Genomic DNA, 13,802 nt, shown 5'->3' on the forward strand with positions numbered 1-13,802 from the left:
AACACAGAGAAGGAGCTCTAACAATTTAGATCCTGGAGAATTTGAGTACAAAGTATTCCACAATTATATTCTGCAGTTAAGCAAAAGACAGTTTTCTACATTATTTTTTCTCCTATATAGAAAAGTCTTGAGGGGATGCTTTCAATAACAGAAAAATGAGGCACTAGGGGAATAGATTTGTCCTTGAAAATATTGATAAGGATGATGACTGTGATCATGAAGGAGAAGAGGGGGAAGGAAAGGAATAGAAAAGGGGAGAATAAAAGAATGGTGGGGAGAAGAGGAAGGTGGGTGTGAGAGCTAGGAAGAAGAAACCTAGTCTATCTATTGGAGATAAATTTAAGTTTCATAAACATCTCACAAAGCAAATATCATCATATTATAGACAATAAAACATTGGCTCCAACCATTAGACAAAAAAGAGGAAACTAACAGTCATTCAAACTTCAAGATGTGTCTTCTTGATTCTGACTGGGCAACACATACTATATAAATACAGAATTCTCAGTGGATAGAAATCATTCAAATATGGCTTTCTATCTCTTCCTGGAATCCACACTACAAAACTATGTGATTTTTGACTATATTTTATTTTTAGCACTAAAGAAAAAATACCTGTGTAGATTTCCATAAACCATTTTAAAAATGATAATATAAGCCAAAATAGCATAAATAGAACTTTTGCTTGGGTAGAAATTCTTCTAACTTTGAAAAGAAATGGATATTTTTATTTTCTATTGCTTAGTATTATATAGTTTGGGGCAATAGCTTAACATTTTTTTTCAGCTTATTTTTTTAGTTTGTTGTTAGAAAGCAAACAATAGTAAGGAACTTGTAGAAATAGGGTAAGAATTAACTAAGGCAAAACATCTATCACAAAGCACATTGAGTGCCCAAAAAAGAACTTCATGTTGTCCATGAGTTAAAATCATAGGCACTAGCTTAATACTCAGACTACTTTATAATACAAAAATCATACAGATGATCTGAAGGTCAACTATGATAACATATATTTTTAAATATCTTTAACAAAAACTACTGGAGTACATCTTTTGTGGTGTCTTTAGAAAATTAGTTTTGACCTCACTATAGAAATATTAAATGGATGTTGCTATTACTTAAGAGCATACATACCTTATGTTTATTCATGTTACGTACTTGACAAAAACAGAGATGATAGGAATGACAGCAGTCATCAGAGGCTTTTGGCATACTCCTGTCTCACCTACTTTTAAGTATATAATGAGATCAAGATTATTGGCTTGCACAGGGTCCTACAGTCAGATAAGACTGTTAAGTTCCACAGTTATGGAGTATCTGTTTCCTACCTTTCAAACTCCTCTTGACTCTCCCATTTTGTAAAAAGCAACATCAATACAGGGGGGCAACATCATAGTATGTTCCTAAAACTATCCTTCCTGTGATCTTCAAGGATCCTGTTGAAGACAACCATGGAATTTATCTTTCTTAACTCCTTCTGGATGACCAGTCAATTAACAAAACAAATGGTATTCTAGAAATATATGTGTGAAAATAACTAGACTTTTTTCTTCTTAATAATAAGCAAAAATCTTAATTTCTCTTTTAAAACAGTGAGGAAGAAAGATAGCTATGAGTTCTCACTTCCAATTCTCTTTTTAGATCTAATTGACCTTGACAACATTTAAACAGTATAAAAATACACTTCTACCTAATATTACAAAAGAAAATGGGTATCAAAATTCAATTGAAAAGGTTGAGAGAATGAATAAGCTATTATTCAATACTTAACTCCTGTGAGAAATTGAGGAGCCTTGATAGAACATATAAGAAGTGAAAGAAATTCTAAATGAATCTTTTTTTGACATGGACATAGCAATGCCAAAGACCAAGGATGCAGATCCATGGAAAACTGGTCACCCTTTCTCCTAGTCAGGATCAGAAAGGCAAAGCCTTTCTTTGTTCCAACTACTGGTGTTTACAAATGGTTATCCCATGTGTGCATAAAACAGCAACCGTAGCTTCCTCCTCCTGGATGTTTACAGCATGAGACTTCTCAATGATAGGTATCTTCTATACAGAATAGTCGATTCCTTTCCCTGTTCTCAACAAAATAAACATGCTGAGGTCCTGAGTAGTTTGGTAGTTGGTGCCATTCTGTCAAAGCCCACCTGACCCCAGCTATTCTGTATGTGTGTCTGTCAGTCCATCCTTCCTTTATTCCCTTGCCACCCCCACATAGGTTTCCCTGGTAAAGGCATTGAGTCATGCTGGTCAAAGTATAAAACCTTAGATTTTTCAGCTAAGTATTCTTAAAATGCTTATTCAAATCATGCATTTCATACTTTAAGTTCAGTAGCAAGTAATTTAGAGAAATATAAATAGCTTTCACTATTTCCTATATACCAAACAAAATTAATAAGCTTGTTTAATGATAGAATAGCAAGAAGAATGTTACACTTGACTTGTGAGTAAATATTCCTTTTATTTTTTTCTTGTACATGAATAATTTTAGAAGATAATTTTAAAAGGTCAAATATGCATTATATTAGAGGTCAATAAAAGTTAAACACACTGAAAACTTCTCAATAAAGATTTATATTTTATATAGTATAAGTGCCAGGAGGGGAAAGCCCATCATGTTTATGATTGCCTTCATAATATCAGAAAATACAAACCAACATCAATTACTTCGATTTGGCAAGGAAAGTAGAATGAAAAGTCAGAAGAGAATCTCAGAGAAATACACAGCAGAGGGAGAATCCATCTTTGCCTTCATACTCAAACTTGCTTGCATTCTGTATAGGAAGCATTCAGACAGAGATGAGAAGTAAGACAAGCTATTTCTGAACCACAGAGGAGTCACTCAACATTGGAGCCAAGGACATTGTTATCCACATTTCTCAGTAAGAAAACTGTAACTCAAGGTAAGATCATTTATAAATATTCTGCATACTTATGAGCTTATAATTGCAAGGTTGAAAAGAAATCAGAAAGCATTGGGAGACTTTGAACAACAACAGCAAAGAAGGTTTGTATATTTATAGTATTTCATTCTGAGGTTTATTCCAAACTCTTTATAGTTACCTGTGAAAGACTTCTTGTTCACAGAATTGACCTTAAGGCAAGACAAATTCCAATAAGGCTTTAAACTAAGAATAGCTTAGGAATATTAAAGTTATGTACTTATGAGACACACCCTAGCATATATGCAGGCTTGTACACATCAACCTGCATACTTAAAAACAAAAGCAATTAAAGTCATGAGTGTTTTTAAAAGCAATTCTGCATTTGCAGGAACATCTTGCAGTTGATAGTATTACTATCACTCAGCCAAATTAGTTCCAAAGTTGTACACCCATAAAAACTGAAAGAGATATTTTATAGAATACTGTGTGTACCATAAAAAGATATAGCCAAAAAGAGGCCGACAGTCAAAACTGTTAATTATGTCTTCTGAGTTCTCCCGTGCTGAGAGAAGCCTACTGGGACTTCATTTTAATTCTCCTCATCATGGTGATTGTTTCTGCCCTGTCTCATAAAAGCTAAAGCCATTCCAGATAGCTGGAAGGATGGGACTTGTTCTTTGGGGCAGTCAGATCCAGCCAATGATATTATATCTTGCTGCCACCAGGGAAGCATTGACAAGCATTGTGAATCCCTTTTGTCAGGCCACATTTCTGTGGTAGCCTGAGTTGCTGCAGTGGAATCAAATTTTGGATTGAAAAGCTTCAAATAGATACAGAGGTATTTCTTCTTTTGCTCTGACCATTAATCATATGCATATACATTTAACAGATTAAATTCAGAATGTTCAGATGTAATTATTTAAGATGCTTATTCTAAAGAAATTTAAAAGAAAACAGGAATATATACACACTCAGATCCTTCATTCTTTATATTCGATTATTATGGTGCATATTTAATTATTTGATTTCACTCTAGGGGTAAAGGAAAAGAAGGCCCAGAACATCTGGTGTGGCAGTTTGTTTAGTCTCATTTCTACCTAAAAGATATATGTGCTAGACCTGGTCAAACTGGGCCTCAATCCACATTTTTTTAAAAAAAGGGAGAGGATGGGCTCGTATATTTTAAGTTTTTGAGGAACTTAGTCACATGGCTGAAAACACCCCAGGTCAGAGAGAGTTTGGTGATCCCTTGGAGCCTTCTAGTCTTCTAAATCACAAATTAGATACCTAGCAGGAGACCCAAGAAAGATTCACATCATAAAGGGCCAGCATATCCCACTGCATGGACACGTCCGGAATTCCAAATGACTGGCCAGGCAGTGGCACTGCAAAGAGAACCGAACAAGCACTGCAGTAGTTTCCAATGCTCGCAAAGGGGACGGTTTGTTTAGTAATGCCTGAAGCTTCCACACCCTAAGGAAACTTCCACAGATAACAACAGGCATCTTATGGAAGACGACCCAGGAAGCCAGAGAAAGATCCAAGGTCAGAGCACTGCCTGAGTCTGTCCAGTTTCTGGTTTCTCACATGGTCAGGCCAAGGTAATTCTAGTACCCAAACCACTCTACATTGTACTGAAATCAATATGACGCAAAAAGTGCAGAAGGTTCAGAGTTTTTCTTTGCCTGTATTACCTTTACTTTTATTTTCTTGCAGTGCTGAGGGCTCCACTCAGGGCCTCCCATACACAAGGCAAACACTGTACCTATGAATCATGTCCATATTCCTTAGCTTCATTTTAAATTCAAGCAATCATCTCAAAGTCAGGCACTAACAGAATGGGTGAGGGCAATACAAATAGAATACCGGGAGGAGAGTCAGTTAAGGCAATTATTAGAATTACATCAGCACAGCCTCCAGAAAGCATCCGGGTGATTTTCTGAATTGGTCCCATTGGGTATAAGCATCTTCCCTCAGGTCGGCAGAAGTTAAATGTCATGCTCTCTGTGTTTGAGACGTTTTAGAGAAGGCAGAAATGGGCATTTGCTCACTCTTCATTTAAATTCTTTTCTGAAATGGGTTTTTTTTAAAGTACCAACCAGGCAGCACACACCAGCTGATATGAGGCCCCTGACACATATACAGCAGAGGACTGCCTGGTCTGGCCTCAGTGAGAGAAGACACTCCTAAACCTTGATAGACTTGAGGCCCCAGAGAGTGGGAAGGTCTGGTGAGGTGTGGTGTGGGGTGTGGGGTGGAACATCCTCCTGGAGTCCAGGCATGGGGGAGGAATAGGATGAGGAACTGTTAGAGGGCAGATAATGACTGGACTGCAAAAAACAATTATATAATAATAGTAATAAAAAGTACTGTCTTCATTTTGGGCATATCTGTATAATTTAGCAACATGGTAAGTTCACTAACTTTTCCTATATGAGGAACTCTGTTTTCTTCCTTTATCATCAGTTTTACAGGATTGAAAATACAGCTTTCATGTTTAACTTTCAAAGTCATGAAGAACTGAAAATTGGACCACAAATGAGTCCTGTCTTATTTGCTATGCAACCATTTAATTATGATACAAATAAATAAAAACAGAATTCAGAGATCTCATATAAATAATCATGAATATTTTATTATATTTTGATGTTGTGAAACAGAGTCCCACTCTGTATTCTGTTCTGGAACTCACTATGTAGATCAAGATGGCTTTGTTGATCTCAATTTAGTCTCCTAAGTGTTGGGATCCAGGCATGATCCACCAGACCTAGATTTAAATTAGTTTAAATTTGATTTTACATTTTGTCGTCACAGTTTGAACCTGGCTTATATCTATCCACCCATGGAAGTAGATTTCTCCCACCTTATTCAATATTTCCAAAGTAGTTCCTCAAACAGTCTAGCAGCGGTCAAAACTGAATATACCTCTAAAAGGTAAAGTGTAACCTTCTGGGAATGTGCCTTTAGCACAGATGACAGGAGAATTGCAGAAAAAGAAAGCACAAAATGCAAGTTCTTTCTAGTCCTTTATGGCCAGTAAACCAGTACTTCATTATCAAGTTCTTTATTCTACAGAGAGAAGATATATATATATATATATATATATATATATATATATATATATATTATTTGCCTAAGAATTCTGTGACATGCTGTCATCTCTACCTCTCCCTCCCTTACTTAATTTTCCTTTAACTCTTAACAAAGCTAACTCAACAAATGGTTCTGATATCCACAAGAGCCCATTCATATAATAGATATGCGTACAGTTAACCCCACCTCCTCAATGACAACACAGAAGTCTACATTAGACTTAGGTGATCTTAAGAATCTACAATGAAATAGCTTTCTCATTAGCTCATACTTTCACTCCCATGAATTCCTGGCTTTCGTCTTCCTTGAAAATGAACTCACTGGTTTTTGTAACATACTAACAAAAAAACTAAGTGGGAGGGTGGGGCCACTTTAAGGGACATCAGTGGAATTCAAGGCCTTTCTTAGGCTGAATTCCCATCCCTTTCCTGACCACTTTTCCCACAGTATTTCCCATAAGCTAGACATTTCACTTTATGAGGCAAGAGCATGGTCTTTAAGGACCTGAAGTAGAATGTTCTCTGAAAGATGTTTAGAGATCACAAGATGAGTCAGGACTTGTAATGAACACAACTCCCACTAAATAAGTGGGTTTCCTTTTCCTCTCTTCAGTGTAAGATTTGGTTAAGGACTCTTTAAGTCATGGCTTCTGCTAGGCACAGTTCCAGTCTAGCTGCAAGGATCCTGGACATTTTCTCCAAACCATCATCACAAATGTCACCTGAGCAAATGCCAAGCCCACTCATGGTTCAAACTTGTCTGGATGTGTGGCTGCCAGGAGATAGGTTTTAAAAGTCTAACACTTCTCCACACATATATGAGAAGTGGTAAAGATTTCAAGGGCACAACTCATCAAGCTGAGTACAAATCCACAAGCAGGAAACAATGTATCAGCAAACACTTCTAGTTCATTGGGAAAGAAGGCTTAAGGAAAATACCTTGTGATAACAGTTTGTTGACCTCACATGGGTCTGAAGATTTGTATTCTTATCTTTAGTAGATGGTCCATATTAATGACATAGTTGTCACTTCTAAATACAGTAATAATTTAAAATATAATATCTTATAGGCTTTAAAAAATAACCAACATCCTTAGATTTCAAAATATTCACACTGCCAAAGTTTACATTTTAGAGTTTAGTCAAATTAGAGGAAGAAAATTCAACAAGAAAATGGGAAAGCACCTTTGGGAATTAAATGTAAGCCTTACTATTTAATTAGTGCTTATGTTTCACGGAATAGATTGCCAAGTGCTCAAATTCTGCAGAAGCCCTTCTAGTCCCTTGTAATAGTGTCTATGTTGATGTATAAGACAACTTAATTTTAGGTCAGCAGAAGTATTTTGAAGTAGAAACCCATGGTGATTGCAGGTGAATTAGTTTTCAGTTTGCAGCAAGTAGGGGTTAGCTGGCCATGTTTTTTTTTACAACTTACATAGGCTTTCTTACACAAGATTCATGGAAACAAAACACTCAGTGGCTTTTAGTTTGTGGGGAGAAACACTTTTCTTGACAAACAAATAAAGGACACACTTGACTTTTTTTTTTTTCATATAAAATACATGGCTGTTCTCTCAAGGATTTTAGAACTAACTCTGTACAGCAAAGGCATCTTCCTCTACCAAGGACAGTTCCAGAGTATCTTCATTAGTACTAGTTTTCATCCTGAAGTTGAAAGAACCATAGAGTTTTGCAGACTCTTTGGAAGATGCAAATCTATTTCTACGATAGAGCTCCCCCTTCCACATAGACATCATCAGCAAGCAAGACAGAACAACTCCCCCAAGGGTGAGGAGGCAGAGCCCAGCGATCACACAACGGTCCAGGTGTGCACCTAACATTGCACTCTCTTTTTCTAGGCGTTCCATCTCCCGGGCTGCCACAGTGTTGGGATCCACTGTGACCTCCCGAGGGACAATATAAGAAATGATCACTAGCAAAATACCAGTGACCAAGAACAAGATAGCGCTGATGAAGCCATAGTCTACAGACTTCCCTGAAGATGTGGCTTCTGAACTTGTGTCGTCATCATCTTCAGACATCAAAGATATGGCAGCCTCATGAGACCATTCGTTAGGGTTTCCCCATCCAAGATCTCCAGGGTGATTATTGTCTTTTGCTGATGGTGACCTCTGACTTCTCTGTTCCAAGTTGACATTCTCATCCACGTAGGTAAAAGAAGTTTCTAGTTCCTGGCTGCAACAATTACAGACCTTACGATCAGCCAGTACTTGGTTGTTCCCTGAGTCAGGAGGTCCTGAGGGGAAGAAGCCTGTTTGAATAGCATTGTCTTGGAACAAGGAGGTTGGGGATGTTGGAGAAGTGCTAAGTCCACACACTTCTATGACATCTGCCCTTGGTGTCGATGTCAAGTTTTTCTCATAGCAAAGAGAAGCTCTGAGGGCCGCCTCTTCTGTGTGGTCACCGGAAGTCTCTCCTGAACTCCACTCCACAGCATTGCATGGGCCAACTGGGCTGTTCCTCTTAGGCAGAGAGTGGAGTTCCATGGGGGCTAGTTAGATTTTTCCCCGAGATTTCCAGAAATTTTGCTAGCAGCAACACAATGTGATAAGAAGGACCTGGCAGAATCTACTTTCATACAGTAAGGAGGCCTGCTCCTCTGGTCCGCATTCCCTTTACAGCCATGACTGGTTGAGGACACCTTGGCCTCAGTTTCTCATCAGAGTGGCAAAAACGGGAAAGGGAACCTGGGGGCAGAAGATCACGGAAGAGCCAAATCTTCTGACTTGTCACAGGGGTTAGCAGTGAGAAACTCGGGTCAGGGTAGAAAAGGAGCAAGGAGGATGTAGCAGAATCTCTGGGGACAGCACACTGCCGTCACCAAGCCAAATTTATCCAGAGACTCACACATTCCTGTGACAGAATCCCTCAAATGAGAAGGCAAGTTTCCTGTAGAAAGACACAAACGAGAAAACAGGCGGGGACCTCTTTTAGCAGAGCTGTTGATTTCTGGAGGTCTTGAGCAAGAACAGACTTCCTAACCAATTCAATTAGACTGTATGTTTCTACTCCAGTTCAGGACAGAATCTAATACAGATTAGCTCTAATGAATGCCTGCCCCTATCAGCTGGGGGCAGTTGCATCAGCATCTTGACTTAGCAGCTACAAAGTGAATGAAAGGGATGACTTAATCAGCCAGTGACCAAAAAGGGGACCAAAACTAGTGATTCACTTATTGAAATAGCTAGTCACCCACTACACACAGCTCTGGGCCTCACGTTAAACATCCACATGCAGTACTACTCTGCTTAGTCCACTCCCTGCTCCATGGGGGCCCCTTGCACACATCACTGTGGTTTCTACAAAACACAGTGAGCCAGTCCGCTTCACACATACATACTGCTTGTTCCCACTGACTGTCTGCTGTTTCCACTCACAAAGTCTCAGTGAGTCTGAATTACTTCTCGCTACAACTTGCCAACCAACAAGCAAGAGAAAGTAGCCACCTGGAAGTGTTTACAAACCCAGTGTGCAAGTAGGCTGAAGGGGATGGGGGTATTAAATCTATAGCATTGCATTAATGCAAAGAGGTGAGAAGCAATTTCCAAGGCTAGCCCTGAAATGCTATCCATGGCACTCTCTCACCTCCACGGCACCAGGAGCCTTGATAGGCTAGAACTCTGTTGAACAGTAAGCCATCTGCCCATCTTTTCCTGCTTCTGCTAGCTTCCTCGGGAATAAAAATCCACCCGCACTCTCATCAAATATAGGAGGTTTAGGCAAGAACTCCTTTTGCTTTTATTTCAATTCAGAGTGGTTGAACACATGACTGGAGGGGTAAGAATCAAAATCCCCAAATCCAGCCGCTTGTGACAGAGGTTCAAACAAGCCTCGCCTGAGACAGTCAGGGAACTCACAGAGTGAAAAGAACATTGACATGGTCATGCTTCTTGCTGCATATCAAGCTCGCCCCACCCCGTCCTTTGCACTAAAAATATAAAAAGAGCAACAACAAAAAAGGAGAAAAACCACAGTGCTAAGAGTAAAGAAACCGTAACTGAATCAGCGTTTTCCTTCATCATGCGGCTCAGCCCCTTCTGAAGGATCCTTCGATGAAGGAAGCAATGGGAACCGGTTTCATCAAATTACAGAAAAGAAATCATCACAGATGGATCCCTGAGGCACGAGTCGCTCTAATTAACCTTTGGCACAATTAGCTGATCATATTAGACTCCTTTAGATAAAACTGGCAGGGTCCCTCACGAAACTTCCAATGTATAACACACCGGGAAAAAAATCTCTCTCTCTCTCTCTCTCTCTCTCTCTCTCTCTCTCTCTCTCTCTCTCTCTCTCTCTCTCTCCCTCTCTCTCTCTCTCTCTCCTTCTCTCTCCCTCTCTCTCCCTCTCTCTCCCTCTCTCTCCCTCTCTCTCCCTCCCTCCCTCCCTCCCTCTCTCTCTCCCTTCCTCCCTCCCTCCCTCCCTTGGCTCTATCGGAGACTCGCTAACTGTACTGTCGATTTGCAGATCCATAATCCAGCATCAGTTTAGGATGGATAATGCCCGCAGACCGGCTAAAGGTATCCTCTTCCCTCCCCAGCCTTCTCTGATCTGTTTAAAAGGCCAGTAAATGAGATTGCACTTCGAAGGCAAGAGTACCTTTTTTCCCTAGTCTGCTGCTCCTCAGTTAAAGACAGTAAAATATAGACAGAACAGATAGGGACAAGGCTGGTATGCAGAAGACCGCGAAGGGAAGTGGGATGCAAGATCAGCGCACTGGGTTTGTAGGACCCGCTGCCAGCACTGGACAGGGGTGCCCCCAACAGGCTGCGGGATCAATCAATTCTCGCAGCAGACTCTTGGCCCATCAAGGCACCTGCAGTCTGGCTGCATCTTCTAAGGTCCTGCAAGAACCTCAGGCGGGAGTAGAAATGCTTGACCCGGCTCCTTTTAGCTCAAAGCTCCGGTTCTCTCTATACTCCGCGCGCTTCCTTCACAGCCCATGCTCTGCTACTCACCTTCTGCTTTGGCCACTCAGTAAAGCTGAAGCCCGCAGCACTCGCGTCCGCGTGGCACCCGGAGAAAGTCCGTTATTCCCAGCCTGAGCACTTGTAGCCTGTGTTCTCCGCTGGGTTCGGCTGGGTGGGCGGTTCCCGCGGACTCCGGCAGGGCGGGGCAGGGCGGGGCTGGGTGCTCCCTTCTGCTGAGCATCCCGGGAGATGTAGTTCGGGGGAAGTCCTTGTATCTCTTCGTTTGCTCCGTCCCACACCTCCAGGGTTTTGCTCTTCTGGCAAACAGTTTCCACCATCCAAGCATTTATCTGCCTGAGCTTCGAGCTCTGGCCTCCCTAAGTTGAGTTCCCAGCCCTGCATCCTCTCATCCACCTACCTCAAGTGCAGCCACAGGATTCTGGAAGACTGGGGAACCAAGCATTACATTTAGTTCCAACAGTGTGCCAAGCAATCTGCATACTTTGTCATACTGAATAGTCGAAACACATTTTCAAAGTAGATTTTTTAAAATCACTTTTTAAAATGAGGAAGAAGGGTCACAGAGATTCATTGTTCCCTTCCCGCTAAGGTTAGGAGCTCAATAAATAGTAACCTTTAAAATCTTTTCCAGGAGTGTGATTCCAAAGTCGTTGCCTTTCCCATAAAAGAGGCAGAATGTGAACACCGAGGGTAAGCAGTGTCAGTTTATCCCCTGTACTTACTGTTACATCTAGTATCTGTTGAACGTATTACTAAATTAGAAAACTGGAATCCTTTGCTGACAGGATCTTTCCTACACATTTTATTTAATTCATTCAATTTTAGAAGTACTGTAAAAGTCCTCAATTTTACAGAAAATCTGAATTGAAAAGTGCCCAAACTCATAAGTTTGATATTCAGTAAATTCTAAACATTATGTTATATTGACTGGGGGCAGGGGGCAAGAGCAAAGGGTAAGAGAGGGGTCGGGTTTGGTAATGCAAATTAAAGGTTGAAGCCACTTGAAATAATACAAGCTAACACTCTCCTTTACTCAAAGTAATCTTCAACAGCACATCTTGGACATATGTGTTTTGTGTGATTTTGAGACCATTGATTGATTCCATCCAAGGAGCAAAGGGTTACATTTTCTACTTGCAATTAGCTCCCACACATGCTGCAGTCACACTTGAGAGAGAGATCCACTTCTTAAAGTGACACAATAAACGATAATACCATTTGTTCTACTTCACAAACATTGTACAAAAGTCAATCTCATGGTTCTCATTTCCTTTGTGGCTCACTACACTAAATAGAGAATGCATTTTCTCTGTTCCTCTAGTCCATCCAGCCTTCAAAGACAAACTTGCCAACCTTATTTATGAGGGACTCTCTCAGGACTGTAGATTAGAAATTGAGCCCAAACATAGTGTAGGTGTCTAAAAGGGAACAACTAAGATATTAAAATATCCTGAGCTGGTGTTAAATAAGGAGGTGCAGAAGGAAATTTAGATATTTAGTTAAAGGAGGAGACATTGGCAATATAAAAGCTAGCTTTAAATAAGTTAAAGTTCTTAAAACATCATGATTTTTAAAGTGGAAAGCATAACTAAAGGCAGGTAATAGTAACTATTAGTGTAGTGATGTTATATTTCTACTGTAGATGTTTATATTATCTGTAAGGAATGCAATGTTGCTAAACTCATTTTGCAATAAAGAAATCAAACTTAGAAAAAAGTATATTCTTGCTCTACCAAGTTCGGAGACCCAATAACCAAGATTCTAATTGACTTGTGTCTGATTCCACCATGGGCATCTTTGCCACCACAGTATGCCCAACAGTGTTTTGCCCCTTTTTTTCATGGCAGTCATGTCTAAGAGGTAAAACACAAGTGTTTATTGTTTATGTTTATTGATGGTTTCGCATGTCAACTATCCCAGGGCTATGACATCTTGGGAGCCTATAGGACAACATGGTGGACTGATGGAATAGGTAAGCCACCACTGCCATAACCCACTGGTGCAGCTCAGATGTTGGGACACACTGGGAAGCTCTATCAGACTGAATTAGGAGGCTGACTTGGCATTTTATGTAAACAAGGTCATTCTAATAGTTTTGAAGTAAATTCTATGCCACTTGAGAGGCTTCATAAAGAAGACAGAGCCGTTTATTAGCAGTGTTAAGACAGGGATTTGTCTAGTTGGATTAAGCAGCCCCTATGGTCTCCCTGATGACTAATTCTCATTTACATTTCTTACATGAGGTACTGTCCATCTCTCCCAGCTCCAGAGGAATCTATCTCCGATGAATTTGTCAACACTAGAATTTTAAATATTTATTATGCACTACCTTGTGGCATGTCTTGAATGGCTAGATAACTACTAAATGCTGTTTAACTTGTGACTTGTGAGCACCTTATGGTCACGCCTGACATGTTGAACATCTTACATGATGCAGAAAGTTCAATCTTCCTCTTTCATTCAGTAAAGTAATACGACAAACCTCCACTGAGACCTGTGATGATTATCAGTTATTTCTATTCTTCTCACGTGCACATATAAATACAACAAAACATTAGACTTCACATACTCGTTAACACTAAAATCTCAATGAGGGCTGGAGAAAAGCCTCACTGCTTAAGCATACTTGTTCTTGTAGGGAACCTGGGTTCAAATCACAGAACCCACATGACAGCCCACAACCATCCATAACTCCAGGCCCGGGAAATCTAACCCCCTTTTCTGGTATCAGGCATGCCTGTGGTTCACAAACATACATGTAAGCAAAGCACACATACATATAAAATAAATATGTAAATCTAAGCAAAAATGAAATTGATTCTATGTCAATATACTACAAATTTTCCTTCAGAATGTTTCAGAGAAAAAAATGG

General features: G+C 40.0%; 1 protein-coding gene across 1 annotated transcript; it reads right to left on the minus strand.

The window, feature by feature from the left end:
- Positions 1-2,448: 2,448 nt before the first annotated feature.
- Tmem74 (transmembrane protein 74) lies at positions 2,449-11,082 on the minus strand. The gene is made up of 2 exons (NM_001398901.1): positions 10,957-11,082; positions 2,449-8,890 (listed from the first exon to the last, which is right to left on the minus strand). The coding sequence occupies exon 2, from the start codon at positions 8,485-8,487 to the stop codon at positions 7,570-7,572; it is 918 nt and encodes a 305-aa protein (NP_001385830.1). The 5' UTR covers positions 8,488-8,890; positions 10,957-11,082; the 3' UTR covers positions 2,449-7,569.
- Positions 11,083-13,802: the final 2,720 nt, after the last annotated feature.

The sequence above is a fragment of the Rattus norvegicus genome, chromosome 7 (genome assembly GCF_036323735.1).
Source record: "Rattus norvegicus strain BN/NHsdMcwi chromosome 7, GRCr8, whole genome shotgun sequence".
Lineage (NCBI taxonomy): Eukaryota > Metazoa > Chordata > Mammalia > Rodentia > Muridae > Rattus > Rattus norvegicus.